This window comes from Falco rusticolus, chromosome 2, assembly GCF_015220075.1.
Source record: "Falco rusticolus isolate bFalRus1 chromosome 2, bFalRus1.pri, whole genome shotgun sequence".
Taxonomy (NCBI): domain Eukaryota; kingdom Metazoa; phylum Chordata; class Aves; order Falconiformes; family Falconidae; genus Falco; species Falco rusticolus.
In genome coordinates this window covers 18,713,309-18,733,845 of record NC_051188.1, presented here as the reverse complement: position 1 = coordinate 18,733,845, position 20,537 = coordinate 18,713,309, and the positions used below count along the sequence as shown (strand labels likewise).

Here is a 20,537-nt window from a genome sequence, read left to right as displayed (position 1 = left end):
CCCAGGCAACACAGCCCCTCTGAGCAGCCTGGCTCAGGGAGAAGGGAGCTTCATCTGGGGAAAGGCTGTGTCACCTCTTGGCGTGGCATGCTTGTTTGGTGCAAAGTGGGAAATACCTGGCATGAAGTGGTTGATAACCATGTTTCATGTGCTTGCAGCTCTGAGGTGCTGCCAGGATGATGTGAAACCCTTTCCCTGCCCTGGAGACAGACCCTGTGTGAGGAGGGAGAGCCCTTCATTTCACTGGTTGAGGGAGAGATGGCGTTAAGATGCCAGGAGGTGTGTAGTGGATGGACAGGTTGGGTGTCACCTCCTCACACAGCTGGTGCTGGCTTCCCCTGGGTCAAGGGCTGGACTGCACATGGGGCTGAGCTCCGCACCCTCAATGGGGTTTGCACTCTGCTGGCGTTGGGGCAAGGTGTACTTTTGGCCAAAGCATGTGGGTGCATCTGGGTGAGAAAATACGTCAGCACTTCCTCAGAAATTTTGCTAATCTGTGGTGGGGGTTTTTTTGTTTGTTCTGGTTTTTGTTTTTTTTTTTTTTGGTGTGTGTGTGTCTATTTGGCACCCTGTAAGAACACGTGCACCTGGCTGCACCCACATGCTGCTGCTGCTGCTGGGGGCACCCAGGGGTCCCTGTGCCTGCTGGTGGGGCAGGAGGGGTATTTCTGCAGCACTGCCTGTGGCTGAGCATATGCCACGGGCGGGCGGGTGGGTGCTCGGAGTGGGCATCTCCGGGCAAAGGGCCGGCAAGGTGGGTCCCCCTGCGGCCACGGTCGTCGTTCCCGCTGCTCAGCGGGGGGTCCCCTGTGCACAGGCAGGGCGCCTCGCAGAACAAGCAGAGTTGGCATCCAGCAGGGTGGCTTTTTCCAGCGTTTAGGCCGGCACCGCCTAGCGGGCTGCCCGAGTATTGCGGGCTGCCGGGGGAGCTCCCGTGCCGGCGCAGCCTTTCTACCAGCTGGTGGTGGAGGGCAGCCAGCGCTGCAGCACCGCCCGCACCCGCCGCCGGCCCCGGGGTGCTGGGGTCCGGCCCCGGGGTGCTAAGAGCCAGCCCTGGGGTGTTGGGGTCCGGCCCCGGGGGTGCTGGGGTCCGGCCCCGGGGTGCTGGGGTCCGGCCCCGGGGTGCTGAGAGCCAGCCCTGGGGTGTTGGGGTCCGGCCCCGGGGGTGCTGGGGTCCGGCCCCGGGGTGCTGGGGTCCGGCCCCGGGGTGCTGAGAGCCAGCCCTGGGGTGTTGGGGTCCGGCCCCGGGGGTGCTGGGGTCCGGCCCTGGGGTGTTGGGGTCCGGCCCCGGGGGTGCTGGGGTCCGGCCCCGGGGTGCTGGGGTCCGGCCCCGGGGTGCTGAGAGCCAGCCCTGGGGTGTTGGGGTCCGGCCCCGGGGGTGCTGGGGTCCGGCCCGGGGGTGCTGGGGTCCGGCCCCAGGGGTGCTGAGAGCCAGCCCTGGGGTGTTGGGGTCCGGCCCCGGGGGTGCTGGGGTCCGGCCCCGGGGTGCTGGGGTCCGGCCCCGGGGTGCTGAGAGCCAGCCCTGGGGTGTTGGGGTCCGGCCCCGGGGGTGCTGGGGTCCGGCCCCGGGGTGCTGGGGTCCGGCCCCAGGGTGCTGGAAGCCAGCCCTGAGGTGCTGTTGTCCAGCTCCGGGGGTGCTGGGGTCCAGCCCAGGGGCTTTGTGGCCTCAGACCCAGCTAATGGCCTCAGCACAAGCACTGCTCCCCAGCCTGCTGCAGAGCTCACTGCTCCTTGTATCCCGTATCCTCAGGGCGATTTTACTCCATCATTCAAACTGGCATAGGGCAATATTAACAATTCTCTCCAGTTGTGCCCCCTTTTCCTTTTTTTTTTTTTTTTTTTTTTTTGACCCTGGTGGCTTTCTAGCGCTGCTCTCAACTCACCCCATTCTCAGCCAGTATTTCGCTCAGGTTTTTAAGCTCTCCCCAGCCCCCAGAAGGCATGGAGAGGAGGAGAGGGAAAAGAAGAGGGAGATGGAGAGGAGAAACTGAAATTGTCGATGCTGATTGAAGTGCAGATGCTGCAGAAGGAAGGGGGTGGGGGTGGTGGTAAGTGCTGAATTCCAGAGGCCTGTCCCTGCAGAGGTGTTAGGCAAGATGTGGAATTGTAATTTCAGAGTCAAAGGACAGAAGAGGTGAAAATTACTCACTGAGAAAAAAAAAAATATTTCTGAAAGGCCTGAGCTACAGAATGTTATTTTGAAGTTGTCTCTGCTTTGAGTGGATATTGGACTACATGACCAGCAGAGGTCCACTGCAGTCTAAATTATTCTGTGATTCTAGTTTTCCTCTGTGTCTGCATTTTAAAACAACAAAATTCTCCTTTGGTGATGTATAGTCTTTTGGGAATCGTATTACTGACATTAGCTTCATAAAAATGACCAGTTACAGTCTAAAGTACTGACACATCCATCTGCAGTATGGGCACATTTCAAATGTTACTGGGGTCATCTCCCTGCCTTGGAATTACAAAATGTTTTCTGACAGCTCTGGAAGAGAAAGACTACACTGCAGGGTCCACCTATCAAATTAGGGCTTTGCACATTGGCTGCACTCTTGAAACTATATTTTGAGAATTAGATAAATTTATTTGCTGATCACAAAACTGACCCTGCACGGGCCAGAAATGAAATATTTTGTGTTTGAGGGAGGACACAATGGATATTTCCCAGCTCTGCAGAGTTTGTAGCAGCAACACTATCCCGTATGAGCAGGAAGAAGATCTACAGATTTCCAGAAAGACAGCAAGTGTATGTTCCAGGAACACTTAAACTGAGTAACAGTTGAATTTCCAAAGAAAAACTGCAAGGTCAGTTAGTGCCTTCTGCTAGCACAAGCAGCATGTAGAAGAAAGAACTTTCGAAATCAGTTGGACTTGAGAGCACAAAGTGGGGGTGACATTGTTTGTCTTCCCTCCCTGCTGGAGAAGTGATCCTACCGGTGATTCTGTCCCCTAGCTGGGGTTCAGGGTTGCACATGGCTTTTTGAGGGTGCAGTGACCGAACAGCTATCAGTGCAGATGAGAGCTAACAGCAGCAGAGCTGGGCCATGTTGCTCAGTCCCGCTCTCCTCCCCTGTGCCCAGGACTGTAAGGTTTACTGCTCCACCCCGCACTCCCCACCCACCCCCACCCCCATTTCACAGCATGATTTGGAATAGCTGCATATGCTTAAGTTTACAGAGACATCAGAAAAAGGCACCTTTGTGCTTATTCTGCGTAACCGAGACATATGAGGTGGAAGAAGGAAAAGAAACCCCAAGAGGAAGACCACATCTGCAGCTGTCTGCAGCATTACACAGCCATGGCACTCCCTGCTTACTAAAAGCACATTTTCCCTTTAGTAGTTTCCACATTATTAATGCTTAGGAGGACAAGGATGAGCTTTGCAGCAATTCATGTGATGTGGGACATGGCAGATGCCCAGATGTGAGACCGCACTAAGCATCAAGGCAGGACCACACTGGACCCCTCAGCCCCACCAGCTCTGCCCTGTCTCCAGTGGCTGGATTTTCCTTGGGGTGAAATGTGTCCACCTCAGCGTCACCCTGTGTGCCCCCCAGGGCAGAGCATCTCCCTGAGAAGGTGGTCAGGGAAGGAGCTGGCGTGACATGGTAGCTGGCACCTGGTTCCCAGTGCCGGCAGTGACACCGGACACACAGCCGCACAGGTCATGATCCCACATCCTCTGTGGGCTGCTGAACAGAAAGCTGGAGAAGAAACAAAATTACTGAATTAAAAAAAGGAAACCCCCTCAAAGCAATATAAAGAAAAGGATTTGCACTCCCCCGTGCCTTCTAATATAGCCACGAAGTGGAGCAATTTTGCATATTTATACTTTTCTTCTACAGGCACCTGCTGAATATTTATTACTGTAACATCTCTTGTGCCTTTCTGTCTGTTCATAAACAGCTCAATACCAGTGATCTGAGCATTCATCACTTTAAACTGAAGCCAATAGCTACTGAAAGGAAGTGCTTATTCCACACAAGTTCCCCACATCATCCACAGAAAGGGTGATTAAGGGACAACTGTAACTCAGGGGCTTAGAATATGATAATGATTCCTTGCCTTTGGGAATGAGCCATAACTATTACCTGCCTTGGAGTCATTTGATCGTTGCTGGTGGGTTTCAGACAAGCCACCTCCAAGTGCATATCATCTTTTCCTCGTAAGAGGGGAAGCATCTGCGTAGTTGAACACTGCATTTCACAGCTGGGCGTCCTGGAGCTCTGCTGGTCTGTAAGGTGTAAGGCAGTGCCCTGCAAATTAAGAACAAGGACTTTACGTGTTTGCATGTAGGCAAGGAAAGAAACCAAATTAATAGATATAAAAATAGTAAAAAAACTAGTAAATAAACATTCAAAGCTCAAGCTTACTTCACCCCCCCTCCCCCTCCATTTTTCATTGCAAATCAGAACTGCACAAAAAGGTCAATTTTCTCTCCAAAAGCAGCTGTGGTCTTGATAGAAAAACAACTTTATGCTCAGTCCTTTGCTTGGGCTTCATAGTTTTGTGAACATGCATCATTAAGCCTTTCTCTGTCAGGTCTGCGGGATGGGGTATGCTGATGAAGACACCCATGGAGTATGTGCATGGAGTGGAAACTGGATACCTGCCCTGAGTTCCTGCTGATTCCCAGGGAGGCAGCGCCTGAATTCTAGAGGGGAGCTGGCCATGGGAGAGCTCCTTGCTCTGGTTCCTGCTGGCACAGCCCCCATGCGATGCTCATCCTGGTCACTCCTTCAGAGCTGTGACCTGCATTAGAGTGGGGCCTGTAATCTGGAAAATTCCATCTTGGCCAAATTTCTGTTGTCTCAGAATTCATTTGGCTTTTATTGGGGGTTGTTGTACTGGGTTTGCTTGTGTTTTATTTTCATACAGGATGGCGAGAGGAATCTCAATCCCAGGTGGCTGGGATTGAGGGGGAAATGCTGGATACTGGGACACACTGTTTCTGCAGCTCACAGAGGCATTAAGTCGGTTCAGCAGTGGGGACACATAACCCAGACCACCTCCAGTCACTTGCCAGCGGGGCACTGGTATGAGCACTGGGTCATGGTCGCTGCTGCAGTTTGTGGATGGGTGCTTCGGGTAGCAGGGATTTAGAGGAAGGTCTGGTACCACTGCTTTAACAGGAATGGTCCATGGCTGGCCCGGCAATGCCTTCAGCATCTTGTGGGAGAGACTGCTGGACCCTTACAGGGTGGCTGGATGGTGCAGCTGCCCCACTGCAGATGTGGTCCGTGGCGGTGACATGGCTGTACCCATTTTGCTTAGAAGGGAGATGGAGGCAAGTGATAGCAGAGTGTCTTTCTGTGCTTCGGAAGGGATTGTCCAGTGGGATCCACAATGTGTTATTGCAGAAACAGAAACAGCGCACCAAGCTGTTAATTCTACCACTGTGTTCAGAAAAAATGGGATATGGTTTAAATATGATGTTCACCTTTTTCCCGGGTGGAGAACTGAGCCAGATGGGTGCAGTCTGTATTGACAAGAGCACTTGCTTTCTAAGAAGGAGTTTTGTTCATCTATCCATCTGCTTAGTATCCATGCAACAGTAAAACGGAGCAGCTTTTGCATATTTATACCCTTGTTCAGCCTGCAGCACTATGAGAACCAAACAACATGATCACAGGGATGTTTGCCCACTTAGAAACACTCCAGCAACCATAGCAGAGTAAATGTGAACTGAATGTTATAATTCAATTATTTTTAATCAATAGTAGAGCTTGGCAAATTCTGCGAAGAAGTACTAATCAGTGTTAGCTCAAACAAAAATTGTGCTTTTGCTTTGATGTTCACTCTCCTTTTTAATGGTGTTCTGAGAATGTGCATACAAATTGTTTGTGCTCAGCTGCATGCAAGTGTAGTGTGGAGAAGCTGTTCTCCAGAACGGAGGGTGGCCTTGTGATTAAAGTGCCGTGACTCAGGAGTCTGGGAACAGGTACCTAGCTCTGTTGCAAACTTTGCTGGTGATCTTGAGCAAGTAATTTCAGGGAAGAGTTTTGGAGCATGTACTGGATCAGACACTTGGCCATCAGTTAGAATTTGGGTGCTGGATCCTACCTTGTGTCTTTGAAAGTTTTTGCCCTATATGTATCTAAATAGATTCAATTCCCCTTGTGTAAAATTTGGATAATCATATTTCCTTCTTGTCATCTGTAATTTGTCTTGTCTACTTACACCATAGACTCTTGCCAGGCAGGGGCTGTCTCCACCTGTGCACTTCTGGGGCTCACAGAGCAACTCTGAGACCTCTGGAGCCACTGTTGCAGAGCAGAGTGAAAAATCTTTCCAAGGTTTCTGAAATGGCTGTCTTCAAAATCCTTTGATTTCCTTCTAGCCATGTGTCATTCTGGGCAGGGAGCAGAGAGCACAGGAACATGCCCTGCTAGGTCTGTGTGATCCCTGTTGACTCCTCCCGGGATTCAGGCTTCGGGCTTCGGTGTCTAAGCACCACCTCCAGGCTATGCATCCACCATGGCTAGAAGGTCTGAAATCCTGGAGGTCCAGAAAGATCCAAACACCTGGCACAGAAGTTTTTTACCCCACTTAGGCCCAAGAAGCAGCTCACACACTATATTGAAGAGGAAAGTACAAGACCAGGCTTAAGACAGGACAACCTTTGGCAGGGCGAGAGTGACTGAACAGCTCACCGACAGTGCAGAGATGGCCAGGGATAGTCTTGGGGCTTTTGAACCATTCCCATTAAGTGACAGATTAAAATGACTTATGTGGATAGTACCCAGACACAGGAAAGGGCTGTCTGAACCTGCTAAACCACTGGATACTGGCCACTACTGTGTAAATGGGCACCATGGCTAAATGGGCAGTGTCTTTTCTTCATGCTGCAGCAGGATACGTATAACGCACCTTTGTATGTGCCCAAGATACTTGCCCGTATACATGTTCAAAAGAGATTATGTTGGGCAGAGGCAAAGTGAACACAGAACAAAGTGAACACAGTAAAAAGAACAAAGTGTAGCAGCAGGAATGGCACATTTTTTAGAAACTCCTGTTTTCTTAAAAAGAAACCCAGGATTATCTGCCAATTCAAACAAAATCTGTAACCTCTCCTTTTCTCTGCAGGTTCAAAGGCCAGTGCAGGTCAAGGCTGAATTGAAGCATAAGGGTTTTTTACAGCAACACATTCTCAGGCCAGATCTACTGGTCCCCAGGCAGGGGACCTGGGCTTCAAGACAGTGACCTCAATGCGGTTGTCACTTCTGCTGACTGCAGTTGCCATCCCCCCAGCTTGCCCTGTCTGGGCAGCATTTGGCAGACGCAAAGACAGCCGGCGAGTAGGGCACACGCAGCTCTGCAAATTTCCATGCTGGGGTTTTCCCCCTAACCTTTGAGCATGTAGTGATGGATGTCAACACCCTGCCCCTGCCTGCAGTGTCGCCTTTGTGTCTGTATTGCGTTTGCCTGGCAAGGTGTTGGTAGCGGGGTGGGCACGGGGCGGCTTTGGTGAGAAGCTGCTGGAAGCTCCCCCATGCCCGATGGGGCCGGTGCCAGCCGGCTCCAGGACAGACCCACCGCTGGCCGAGGCCGAGCCCCCAGCGACGGCGGGAGCCCCCCGGCTCGTGTGCTGAAGAAGGGGGAGAAGCTGCAGCGCAAGAGCCGCCGCGGCGAGAGGGGAGCGGGACCGTGCGAGCGCAGCAGCCCCGCAGCCCCGGGCGGTGCAGGGGGGCCGGGGGGCTCCGGGCGCCGCAGCAGCGGCTCCCCCAGCCCGCGGGGCAGCCCCGGCGGGGCAGGCTGTGCCCCCAGCCCACGGAGCCCGCGGGGAGCAGCTCCCCCCCGGGGCCGGGCTGCGGGCAGGGCCGGGGCAGGTGTTCTTAACGTTTGGGTTTATTTCTGGTTACCCTGCTCTGATCTGATTGGTAATAAACTGGACTGATTCGAGCCGAGCCAGTTCTGCCCGTGACGGTCACTGCAGAGCCATCTCTCCCTGCCCGTACCTCCACCCAGGAGCCTCTCCTTGTATTTTCTCTCCCCGGCCCAGCTGAGGAGGGAGCGATGGAGCAGCTTTGGTGGGCATCCGGCGTCCAGCCAGGGTCAACCCACCACAGAGTCCTTGCCTGGCTCTGCTCCGTGGGTGACTCACAGCTGCTCCCTCCTGGGTGTGCCGTGGCCGCGGCAGCCGGAGCTGTGGCTGTGCAGGCACAAGGGCTGTATCAGACCTGGGCTTTGGGGCCATGGGTGCAGGCATGGGCCATGGGTGCAGTTTGCCCTGGCCAGGAGTGAGGAGATGACAGCTGCAGTTGTGGACAGTTTGCAGCTCCCAGCATCTGCTCATGCATGCCATCACCATCTGATATCATTTGATTGTGGAAGCCATCCCCATGCATGGTATTAGGGCTTGGTACCATGTTGAGACTCATCTGGCACCTCTGCCTGATGTGCTGCAGCCACTGGCTGGGATAAAGGTTCCCGCAGGTCTGTGGGAGCCATCCTTGCCCCGCTCCCTCGTCCATGCAGGGCATGATGCTGCTCTGCTCCCAGGCCTGGAGCTGTGTCATGTTGTGCTCTCTGCAGCAAGCTGGCAGCATGAACATCTGATGTGATGTTCGAGGAACTGTGACATGGTGGATGATGGTGCTGAAAGTCACATTAGCTGTTTGGGGTGTGTTTTTACAAAGACTGACAAGTGTTTCTTTACCTGACAGTGCAACCTTAGTGCTGGCGACATGAAGACATCAACTGTGAATCTTTCTTTCCAGCTTGAACATATACAAATCAAAGTATGCATAATGCAAAGCATTATACTACATAACAACTTCAGACATATAAAAGTGGGTTTCACTGATGTTTAATACTTGCCCTTCAGTGACAGCAATGTTCACACTTGTGTATTTTCTAGTAGATATGTAAAATATATGTCTCACCTTGTTATAATCTATGCAAACGTCAGTAATCTATATAAACTGCAGTAGTTCGCAGTGTCAGGGGATGGCACCAGAACTGATTATCCATAGAGCAAGTTATTCTATTCTAAGTTAATTCATGTAGCAAAGCAAATATCTTATTCTAAGTTATTAGCTAATATTCCAGCCAACAAGGCACTATTTCTCTGTGATCTTTTGATTGCTTTTGTTCTTTATTTGCTCAATGTCCTTCAGTTCCATCTTTTTCCACTAGTAAACAAATTTTCTTTATATTTGGCATAAATAAGCAAGTAGTAATGCCAGGGCAACATTTTAGTGCAGCAGAAAGACAGCTACTGAAATCCTCATGTTTTCTAGGCATAGTCAGTCTCACCGCAGAGACCTTTTAATGTTGCTTCTTGATGCTTTGTTGCAGCTTGGACATGAAAAGAGATTTTTGATGGCTAGGGTGTTCAATACTATTAAAAGCTGGTGTCTTTAACTTTCTTTCCTGCTAAAAGAGATGTTGATTTAAAACTGATTAAGGATTAAGTTTATCATATACCAGCTAAGTTGTTCAGTTAACCATCTGCATTTGAACAATTATGTAAATTGCCTTGGGTAAGCCGTGATTACTAGACAGGTATAAATGTCCTCTAATAGCTATTTGTACTCTGAGATTGTTACTTCTGTCCCAATTCAATCATAGTGTTTTATTATTTATTACTCATCTGTCCTAGATTCTTTCCATACTTACACACTTGCTTGACAGGACTTACTGGAGCCAACAGCAATATCAGTAAGCTGAGCTGTTTCCCTTTGAGTTCTTGTCCCACGGTGGACCACCCTGTAACACTACCCAACAAAACTCATCAAGGTGGTTATTATGTTTTTGAGTGCCTTTTCCCAAAGCTTGAACTAGGATTGATGAAATCTTTTTTTCCAAGATAGGTTTGCTCCTTGCAATGTTTGGTATTTCTGTGTGCTACACTGTAGGGCTGACAATTTCCATGGTTACAACTGGATCTTGCCCTTTCTGGGAAAGCCCCTGTGGGGATTCACTGAAACACTGGCACACAGCCTGCCCTCCTGCATTGCACTCGTTGTAGTTCTGTGGTTTCCCAAGACTGCCACCTTTCCTATCCCCCCCCCCCTTTTTTTTTTTTAAGTTGCACCCTAGCTGGATAGCTATCTTTTGATTTTTTAAAGATTATTTTTATTTTTACAATTTGTTTTATTTGAATATGGAGCTCTTGAATACTTAATATTTTTATCTGATAATCATCTGGTACTTCATTATCAACGCACTGGGACTGAGTGTCTTATTTCTTGGCCAGTCATTGCCATGTGAGAAGATCCATGTATGACAGGGACAGAAAATACACTATTAGAGTAACTGGAAGTTTTTTATCTCAGTCTTTTCCTATGCCGCTGGCCATCTTTCCAAAGTCTTGCTTGAATATTCAGTTCACTCTGCCCATTGAGTCAGAGCTTTGGGAATGCCCTTTTATGTGAAATCATTGCTTGACTCCTAAAATGTTGTTCCATATTAGAGCAGCTGCTCTGTCTCTGTGTACTCCACGGCTCTTAGGGCTGCAGCCTTTGCTAGAGCATCCACTTTGTTACCTGAGTCCCCTTTTTCTATCTGATTTTTGGTGGGCTTTCACTTGTATTACTTGTTTATCACCATTTATTTTCCTTAGGGTTTGGGCCACTTGTTCCCAGAGGGTAACATGTAACTGTCCTGAACATGACCCTTTGTTTTCCCATGTTGGTAGTCAGACAGCTTGTCAAATCCATGAAAAAAGTAGTTTCTCTCAGTCCTCATTTTGTAGTATTTCTTTAGCAGCCCGAGTTTCAGCTGCTTGAACTGAGTGGAGGAGTGCTTTCATTTTTGTGTATGTTTTTATGCTTACCCAAATAGCTGCAGTGTTTTCCCTGATTTGTTAGGGCTGCTGTCTGCAGCACTAGCTGTGGTTTGCTACCTGCTGTTGTGAGCTCTCCTGGCGCTGTGCATTTGCTAGGTCTGTGCCGGGGGTGACTTCCCTTTGTCCCCTGGCTCGTACATGTTCCTCCACAGAGTGCGAGAGCTGGCTGCAGGGCTGTCAGAGCTCTTGCCCTGCACATAGTTTTTCCTTTTGCATCAAGGCTGCCCCCACCTTGCCAGTGATGGGCTACTGAATATGCAACGGGTCTCCTATGCTGGGGTGTGCCAGCGCAGGAACCTGAGCAAAATCTTCCTTCAGCTGCCTTGGTGCCGTGCCTGGTCTGGGCCCCATGGTCACCATCTCTTCTCCTTGAGGGACATGGTCAGCATCCAGCTTTTGCCTGCTAACGTTGGAATAAAACTTCTGGAAAGCTAAATATTCTTTGCAAGGTCCATAATCCTGATACAATTTGGGCGTGTTGGGCTGCGTGTGTGTATTTCAATGAATTCCACCTGTTGTTTATCAGTGACCTCTTGAGCTAAAATTATGCCCAGCTCTTTAAGTTCTCACTGTACTAGTTGGATCTTTGGTCACCTAAACTGAAACGCAGTTTCCTCACCTGCAGAACTAGCTCTTTATTTGCTGTCATGGTTGCACAAGAGGGTCCATAGATCAAAATACCATGTACAGAATGTGCAACTGAAGTTTGGCTGTTTTCCAAGAACTCCACATTTACCATAACACACACAGGGCAGGTTGCCAGAGCATTAGGATCCCTAAAGCACTGGCTGCACCATCTGAAACAGTCCTAAAATCTGTGTTTCTACTTCATGTCCAATATAGGTCACGGCTGTGTTCATAAAACATATGAAACAGTCCTAAAATCTGTGTTTCTACTTCATGTCCCATATAGGTCACGGCTGCTTTGCTTGGTGGCACTCTGGGCTCCCCAAGGGCATCTTGCATTGAGCCAGCTGAGGCTCCTACACCTGTTAGCTCTTTAGGACTATGTGTATTCGCTTTGTTGAGATCAGCGCTCTAGTTGCTGCTTGCCCCCTGTAAAGTTTGGATAGCTCTGGGCAGGACCAGCTGGAGGTTTTTAGGAGGTGGGCACCCCTAATGTGCAGAATTGGGTCTGTCTGGGTCAGGCCTTACTGTTTGTTCCTTTTACAGCTCTTGTTGTTTAGTTAATTCAGTTTGTTCTTAAAAGGCGCTGAAAGGTGACCCTCTCTGAGCATTTATGTTTTCTCCTTCAGTCCTCAGCTTTTTGACCTGTGAAAATCCCTCGTCCACCTCTGTCTCTGGTGTCACTGGCCTTTGCCTCAGCTTTGAAATACTGGCTTTTCTCCATTAACTTTGTTTTCCATGGAGCAGACAATTAGTAGCAAATGTTACTACTTAGAGTGTTTCACAGACCTTCTTTCTCTTTACATTTTCTATCTGTGCCTGGTAAAATTGTTCTGCCTGAATGACTTTCCTCTTCAGCTAGAGCTGAGTCAAATGATGTTGATTTACGGGTTCAGTAATTGCCCTAGCAGCTGGTACCTATCCATCCGTCATTGCAGGTTTAATTTTGAACCTCAGCATTAGGTTGCTGTCTTCGTCCCTCCTGCGTGAAATCTGAACCTGTATTCAGTACCTGCTTTCTTGATTAAAAAAAACACCCGCCTCTGGTCCTTCCTCAGCTCTCTTTTATTCCAAACTGAGCAGCTGCACCACGGTTAGGGAAAGCAGCAATACCTCTACAGTCCTCTGCAGATGGCCTGGTGTTCTCCCCCAGCTTCTTCCTCCAGTGCTGCTGATGCTGGGTTGAGGTTGGATGATGCTGCGGTGGGGTTATCATCACTCATGGCTGTTTGTGGGGCTCCTGCAAGTCCCACTACCACTGTACAGCAGTATCTACACAGGGTCCTAGCAACCATCATATAGCTCTGGCTCGTTCCAGGCCTTGACTCAGCTTGTCTCAAGCTTGCTCCTGTATCCCTTCACCAGCAGCTGTGTGCCAGTGGTGACAGGGGACATGAGAGGGGTCAGGGGTCCAGCACTTTGCTGAGGAACAGTCAGAGAGGAGGGGAGTAACCTGGTGGCTCCTCAAGATCCAGCCTGTGATCAGACCACACAGCCCCCTTCCCTGGCCCAGGGATCAATGTCTCACCCAGGAATCCCTCTCAGAGGGTCGCAGCCACAGCCTGCTGCTGCATGGCTCTTCCAAACACTCAGTCATCCTCTGGCAAATGCTGAGTCTCTCTTGCCATTGTCCTCACGGGTGCTTGTTGCTGATCTGGATGCTGGTCTCAAGTTTCTGCTGTGTTAGCTCTTGTAAGCTCCATCCCATCCTGCCTGGCCTCACCCCACACCGGTGTGGATGGCAGGATCTTTGCTGCAGAGGCACACGTGTTTCTGCCTCAGTTCCTTCAGCAATTCAGTTCCCTATTTTAATTCCATTTTCCCCTTTTCTAGACCTGCAATTTTCTCTCCAGGTCCTCACTTTACCATTTTAGTGGACTAGTCAATGTAGCTGCAACTTTCCACAAAGCCCATAGCCAGCAACATTAATAAGTCTTGACTTTGGTGCGCTCCTAGCAGACTGTAAATGCTTTTCTTGCCTCCCCCGGGACACTTTTGCCTGTGCAGTTAACCGGCTGCCATGGCTGGGCTCATACTGCGTGACCCAGATCCTAAATGTCACTTTTTGATGTATATGTATATGTATATGTATATGTATATGTATATGTATATGTATATGTATATGTATATGTATATGTATATGTATATGTATATGTATATGTATATGTATATGTATATGTATATGTGTATGTGTATGTGTATGTGTATGTGTATGTGTATGCGTACGCGTACGCATACGTATACGTATACGTGTATGTATAACACAGCATGCCAAAAGACGAGAGTCTGTCTTCCCCCCTGCAAGCAGTCTTCATCTGTGTCTCGCTTGTGGTGCTTAGTACAGGAGCCCCAGTGAGATCTGAGCCTCCCCCCAGGGTCACTCTGTTTGGGCACCCTTCAGCATGTGCAAGGAGGTGCTGCAAGGACACACACAGCTCCAAAGCACAACGCTAGTATTTGCTGGCTACACACACAGGATAGCCGGGGCTTAACGAGCTGCCCAGCCGAGCACAGGCAGCTCACTGCCCCCGTACAGCACCGGCGCCTTTGCCAGCTGCACAGGCACCACCTCGGAGCGAGAAGAGTTGGTCTCTGCAGCCCCAGGGCACATCCTCAGTGGTGATGAGTTTCCTTATTTCAGGTCCCTCTTAGCTTCTTCAGGGTTTTATACCTTCCCACGATGGGTTTTTCTTATGAACGCTTGAGCTGGTAGTGATGCCACCTCAACCACGCTACCTCTGTGCCTGTGGTGTCACCGTGTCCCCTTTCCTGGCTGCGCTCTACCCATGTCTCATGGCTCCTCCTGACAAATGCGCAACACCCGCAGCAGCCTGAGCTGCAGCTGCACAGCCAGGAGGGCTGTGTCAGAGCTGGGCTTTGGGGCCTTGGGCTCAGGCCATTGGCCCCAAGGGGATAAGAAGGCGATGACTGGGATTGCAGACAGAGGTTTACATCCCCAGCTACTGCTGGAGACAGTTTCATCTGTGTATATAGGCTGGTACATCACTTTTGTAGCCATAAATCAAGCCCATCTGTATGATTTACTTTCTCCTCCTACTGTTTGTCTTTATTAAGTTAAATCAATCATCCCACTGCTCTGTGATTTATGGCTTTTTGTTTTGCTGTGAATGTGTCACAAAGTGAAAATTGGAAGTTTTGATGTATTGGTAAAACCAAGCTTGTCTACCTAGGGTGAGATCGGAAGAATTTAGTTTCCTCTTGAGTGGATTCTGACAGATGATATAAATTTCCATCCTTCCCTCTTCTTCCTCTTCCTCCTCAACCCACACCTGGCTGCAAAGAAAGGCCTTGAAATAGGTGGTGGCCAAGGCTCATCTGTTTCCCAGTCTGTCATTTTGTCCTGGCACACCTTGACCTGCACCCTGCAGTACTTGCAGCACTTCAGGGATCTGTGGCAGCTCTGCATAAAGCCATGGATGGATGGATGGATGAAGGTGAAGAACTCAGCCCCATCCCAGGTTGCCCTGATGGCCTCCAACAGCTGAGTGTGGCTTGCAACTGGCCATGGCCAACGGAGGATTCAATGACTCCAAGGATGGAGATGCCATCAGCTTGCTGTCTGGGCAACGTTATGTGGTATGGTCAGTCTTTGTCTTCACCAAGGTTCATCCAAGGAAATTCTGGCCAATGTGGGAGACCTTGTGCTGGAAGGGAATGGAAAAGGAGTTTCCCATTCAAGCAGAGGGTGAAATGGCTGGCCAAATACCAAAGACATAGTCTGGGGAGCACTTCAGTCCAAATACTGGCTTCCCCACCACCCGCTGTGCTCTCCACTCCAAACCTTTTGTGTTGAAGAAAAAGGCAGAGGGGCAGGCATGGCCCTACTACGGCCTTTTTCAGAAATGGGGACATCCTCTCTCCCCATCTCTCCCCATCACATCTCAGTGATGAGCAGCTCCTATCACCCCTGTTTGCTCCGCTATGCCACAGGATATCTGTGGCCATAGGCCCTTAGAAATCCCTGTGAAGGGTTTAAACTTCCTTAGACCTATTAAAAGCCCTTTTTTGCTGAAAGAAGGTCCACTGTGTGTCTCAATCACATTTCCTTGTCTTCTGTTCTTCCCAAGGGTGGAAAAGCAGCTACTCTCTAAGCCCAACTTTTGTCCTTTCAATTGGAGGCTTGTGAGGTAGTGGACTGAGATGGTAATGATGTTTATTAATTAAGCAAAACACACATCTACAAATCTTTTAATACCTTAACTACCTTATAAATGCGCCCCTTTTTAGTAGCATAATTCACATTTGTGTCACTGCAAGTAATACAGAGTGATTAACCTATTGCTTATTATTAGTATTAGTACAGATACATAATTATGTTACTCCCAAGAAATCTTACAAATCAAGCACTTTTTAACCTGCAAGTCTATTGCCTTTCTGCCTGCATTTAGGTAACAAGTCTATCCTTCCTTATAAGTTTATGCATCTTTACTGCACCCTCTCACACCAAGTCTTGTGGACCAGCCTGGTGGAGAGACCAGCATGTTCTCCAAGGGGGGTTCCCTCCAGCATCTCCAGTGGTGTTGGGTCCACAGCTCAGCTTCAGCATCTGCACTCCTTCCATCAGAAGCTTCTCACCCTTCTTTATTCTCTACCCAATCTTAAACCTCATTGCCCCTTTTTTCCCTTTTGCCCTTTTCCTGAATCCACATTTTTGCCTCCCTTGCACCTCTTTTTTGCCCTTCTGACTCCTCCCAAATAAACGGTCTAAGCTTAATCAGTCATTAGTCTCAACTCTGCTACATTCATACACAAATCCAGGGTTTCTGACACTGTCACTTGGCCATTTTAGGCCTATTATGGTATTACCGATACAATTCTTTAGATGAAGGATATCTTACGTTACAATACTCCCTTCTGACTGTGCGGTCCACACTGGTAGCATTTGATTTACATTTTATGTTTTTTTGGGGGCAGAATTACTGCGTTTTAGCCTTACCTACCTATGCTGATTAAGCAAAATCTGTTTCTCATCTCAGGTGCACAGTTTGCATACCACAACAACGATATTTGTGCATTTTGTTCTTACATCCTATCTCTGTACTGGAACAGTTTTCAACAGGCTTCCAGTTCCCATCAGAGGTCTTGGCCAGTTTTTGGAGCCTGGAGCAGGGCCCCTGGCTCTCAATCCCTAGACCTATAGCAGACCTCACATCCAAGTCTCTACAGAGCTACTCCAAGAAGACATCACTGTGGGAGAGCCCAGCTTGTTTATATCCACAGAAGCCTGGCTCATGTCCCTGTGTCATCCTCCACTGGCTTCGTGAAAGGAGATGAGCCAGTTATTCTACATTTTGCTGCTCAAATGCTAAGTTGCAGAGGGAAGAAGTGGAAGCCCAGGTTTTGCTTTGCACCAGTAGAAGGACCTGTCCTTTCCTTGCTCCATGAGCTTATAGCACCTAAACTTGTCTGAGCTTTACAGCCTGTGCTGTACGGTTGTGTGTTCTACCATGGCAATAGTTTTTGTGTGTGCACATGTGTATATCTATTTATATATATAAACATATGCATGCATATATACATACACATCTATATTTTTGTGTATATATATATACACACACACATATATAGTGACTAACACTAGTAAAAAGTAGTTACTATATGCAGAATAAAATATGTATGACCCTAAAATAAAAATGCAAAGAGGAGTACAGACATAGGGTAAGAGCAGAGGCCTTGAAAATACAGGCACAAGATGATATTCATAGCCCCAGGACTATAAATTACTCACCAACTGTCAATCACTCATCACCAGAGGAATTCAGTCTTGGGAACTGGGATTAATTTTGGGGATACCAAAGAAAACACAGTTGGGACCAATAAGGAAGCACAACATGTACTACTAGGTCAGGATGACCTGAAGACCTGATCTGGGCCAGCTGAAAGGGTGACATAATCTCTTTCAAAGTGAAGAGTCCCCAGATATGCATATAAAATATGGCTCTTCACCACAGCTGTGAAGTGCATCGTTACTGTGGTTGTACCACTGCTGATCCATTCTGCAGTGCTGCAGCTGCTGTAGGTTTCTCGCTTTTCCTTTTATTTCTAGGTGTATTTTTGCTTACATTGCTTTTGCTGCCTTGAATATGCTATCAAAGCTATTAGGAAAAAGCACAAACACAGTACTAAGCATTAAAATGAGATTCCCTTTCCCTACCCCTTTCCAGTTGATTGGGTTTTTTTTTGGTAACCTGCTCTGAAACTTAAATGCAATAAATTGACAACAAACTGAATGGTTTATGGGGAAATTTTTGTCAGGGAGCAGCAGGCGTGGGGCTGTCCCACACAGGAAAGTGAGCTGGGAGAAGAGGGTGACCCAGGCAGAAGCAGGACAGTGTCCCCACCAACCTGGCACAGTTCCACAGAACATGGGCAGAACCAGATTCTATTGACTGCCCAGTGATCACCAAACAAGGTGAGGTGATGAGACAGGTCCAAGGTCAATGCAGGAAGACTAGGGAGCAAATCAGGATTGTCAAGGCTGGACAACAGTGCACCTACAACATAGCTGAGGAGGGGACGGAAGGCCCAGGGCTGAGATTAAGTAGAGCTCCTGGACCAGTGGACAGTGGGTGTGTGGGTGGAAATCCTGCATGAGGTCTGTCAGGACAATTAAGGCACTCAGGGTGCTGAAAACTGGGTTGGAGAAGCTGCAGGTGAGTAAATTCCTGGAGGAGTTTGCCAGAGTTAGGTTGGTCATTCCTGGATGTAAATAGAGCTATGAAGTTTGCTGGTCCTCACAGCTGTCTTCCAGACGGAAACAACATCCTTCAGTAGCAGGTTTGGACTCAAAGTGCCTGTCAGGTTTGCAATGGAGTCATCATCTTGCCTGTCTTCCAGGAACAATCTGAAAGTTTCTTTTAGCCTGTGGGTGAGACAGATTATAATTTTAAGTGTCTGAAAGACTGCTGGGTTTCCAAATGCCCTGACTGTGGCAGGCAATGCCAGCAGTCAATGCCATTCTGCACTGGTACACCTAAGACGGCCTTGCAGCTGGAACCTGGGCAGTGTTCTCTGGGATATCTCCAGTGGTATCAGACAACAATGTGGGCAACTGTTGGTCAACATTGTCAACAGAACCCATAGGCTGTGGCCTCCTCAAAGCTGAGCTCTCTTGGCTTCACTGACTGCCTCTCCCATCTCAGGTATAACACAGCATGCCAAACCTATCTGCACTCATCGAGATATATGCCCAGCTCCCTCCTTCACGGGGTCTGTCATGCTGTCACTGTGGCATTGGGAAACCTTCCTCATGCAAGAAACAGGGAAAGGGAGGTGGTGTGGCCATATGCTCACATTAGGGTTTCTCAGTGGTCTTGTATAGGGGGCACCTTTTTTGTTCCCTTACATGATCCCTCTTTTTTTTTCTCCCCAGGCCAAACACACACTGAACTGTATGAACAAGAATGTAGCTAGTCGGTTAATTTTTCTCTTCTGTGAAATCCCATCTGGAGGATTGTGCCTGATATTGTGCTCCAAGTGCAAGAAAAACATTGATCTTTTAAAGTGAGTTCAGCGGAGTGCAACCAGTATGATTAGAGGTCTGGAGCACAGAACATATGAAGAGAAGGTAGAGAACTGGGTTATTCAGTCTTCAGAGAAGGTAAAGGGAAACTCTAAATGCATCTTTAAGAATGTAGTGGGAAGGTTGCAAGAAGATTAAGCCAGACTCTTCTTGAACTGCCCAGTGAAAAGACAGGAATTAACAAACACAATATACAACAGTGGAAATCCCCACTAAATGCAAAAATAAAATAAAATAAATATTCTTCACATGGGTGATGCAGCCCTGGGACAATGCAGAGGACACAATGACACAACTGGACAAGTCCTTGAACAGTCTGCTGTAGCTTTGAACTCAGACCTTCCTGAATCAAAAGGGTAGACTATAGACTTCCAGAGGGCACCCCCAACCTCAGTCTCCATGACCATATGATTTTTAGTGGTTCTTTTGCTTCCCCATGACATGCCAGATGAATTGAAAGTACTGGGGTTTCTGATGTATTTTACTCTTTACATTCTTTGCTCTTTTTTTTTGTTTGTTTGTTTTTGTATTATTTGCTCTTGTAATTTTACATTTGCATTGTTCTCTTTACTTGGGCATCACAAAAAAACCTGATGATGCTCATCACAGCTGCAGTAACTCCCACTTTTGGAAGGCATGGCCCTTCCCTCCGGCAAGTTTCAAGAGTCCACCTTAAAAAGGACTTCAAGACACCTTTCATCTGGGTCTAAGGAGTTGGTATCTACCTCAGGAACAAACCAAGAAAAATCTGCTCTTACTCCCACTGTGGATTAAAGCTATCCAGAGACACAGCGATCATCTCATGGAGCTCAATGAGGAACAAGTCCAGGTTCACTGTCGAGAGTGCAGTAGTCAGAGCCTTCTCCATCTCTGCACTCAACTCCTCATGGTACTGCTCAGGAACCAGGCAGAAGGGATTCTGCAATGACAGACAACATCAGCAAGACGATGGCCAGGGACTCCCTGCAAAGACCATCTCGGGGCTACAACTGATGGAAGAGGTGGAACTGGAACCCTCTTTGTTCCTGACTCTTATGCCAGGGACACCAGAGACCACAGCACCGGCTGCTGATGTGACCCATGCCAGAAAGTACCACTGCTTCTAGCACAGAATCTTGTGGGCCACCGTTTTCCAAGGGTCTTATGTAATGTAAGTCACATAAGACTGCTGAATGGAAAGATACAAAACCCACAAAATATTCCTGTTATTTTCCTACCCATTTCCAAAGTTTTCCACAGAAAATCAACTTTGTAAAAATTTTTCTCCCTTCCCCTAGCTCTTGTGGACAGTTTTGTGAACTGAGCTCTCTCTTTCACCTGATTCATCTGCACCAACAGCACAGATCTCTTTGCTGACAATGTCTGCCACAGAGACAGGATGTGCTTCAGCTGAGTGTTCAGTACCACCTGGAGGAGGAGAAAACAGATGGACAACTAGTCAACCAGTTCCTGCTTGTCAGAAAGCCTCCATTGGCCATGTTCTGGGTTAGCTCACAAAAAAGTGACTTAAAAGGTGGTGTCTTAATTCTTAGGGGAGGGTATGAAGGTTGGAAACATTAATCCAGTTTCTGA

At 48.4% G+C, this 20,537-nt stretch overlaps 1 protein-coding gene across 3 annotated transcripts in view; it reads right to left on the bottom strand.

Moving 5' to 3' along the window:
• Window positions 1-15,571: 15,571 nt before the first annotated feature.
• The window catches only part of LOC119142726 (E3 ubiquitin-protein ligase rnf213-alpha-like), a 66,028-nt gene continuing 61,062 nt past the window's right edge, over window positions 15,572-20,537 (bottom strand). For all 3 annotated transcript variants that reach the window (XM_037375986.1, XM_037375987.1, XM_037375988.1), the window contains 3 exons: window positions 20,283-20,372; window positions 19,724-19,884; window positions 15,572-18,305 (listed from right to left, as the gene is read on the bottom strand). In XM_037375986.1, the coding sequence (XP_037231883.1) occupies window positions 18,137-18,305; window positions 19,724-19,884; window positions 20,283-20,372 (420 nt within the window). In that variant the 3' untranslated portion in view covers window positions 15,572-18,136. The remainder of the gene's footprint in view (window positions 18,306-19,723; window positions 19,885-20,282; window positions 20,373-20,537) is intronic.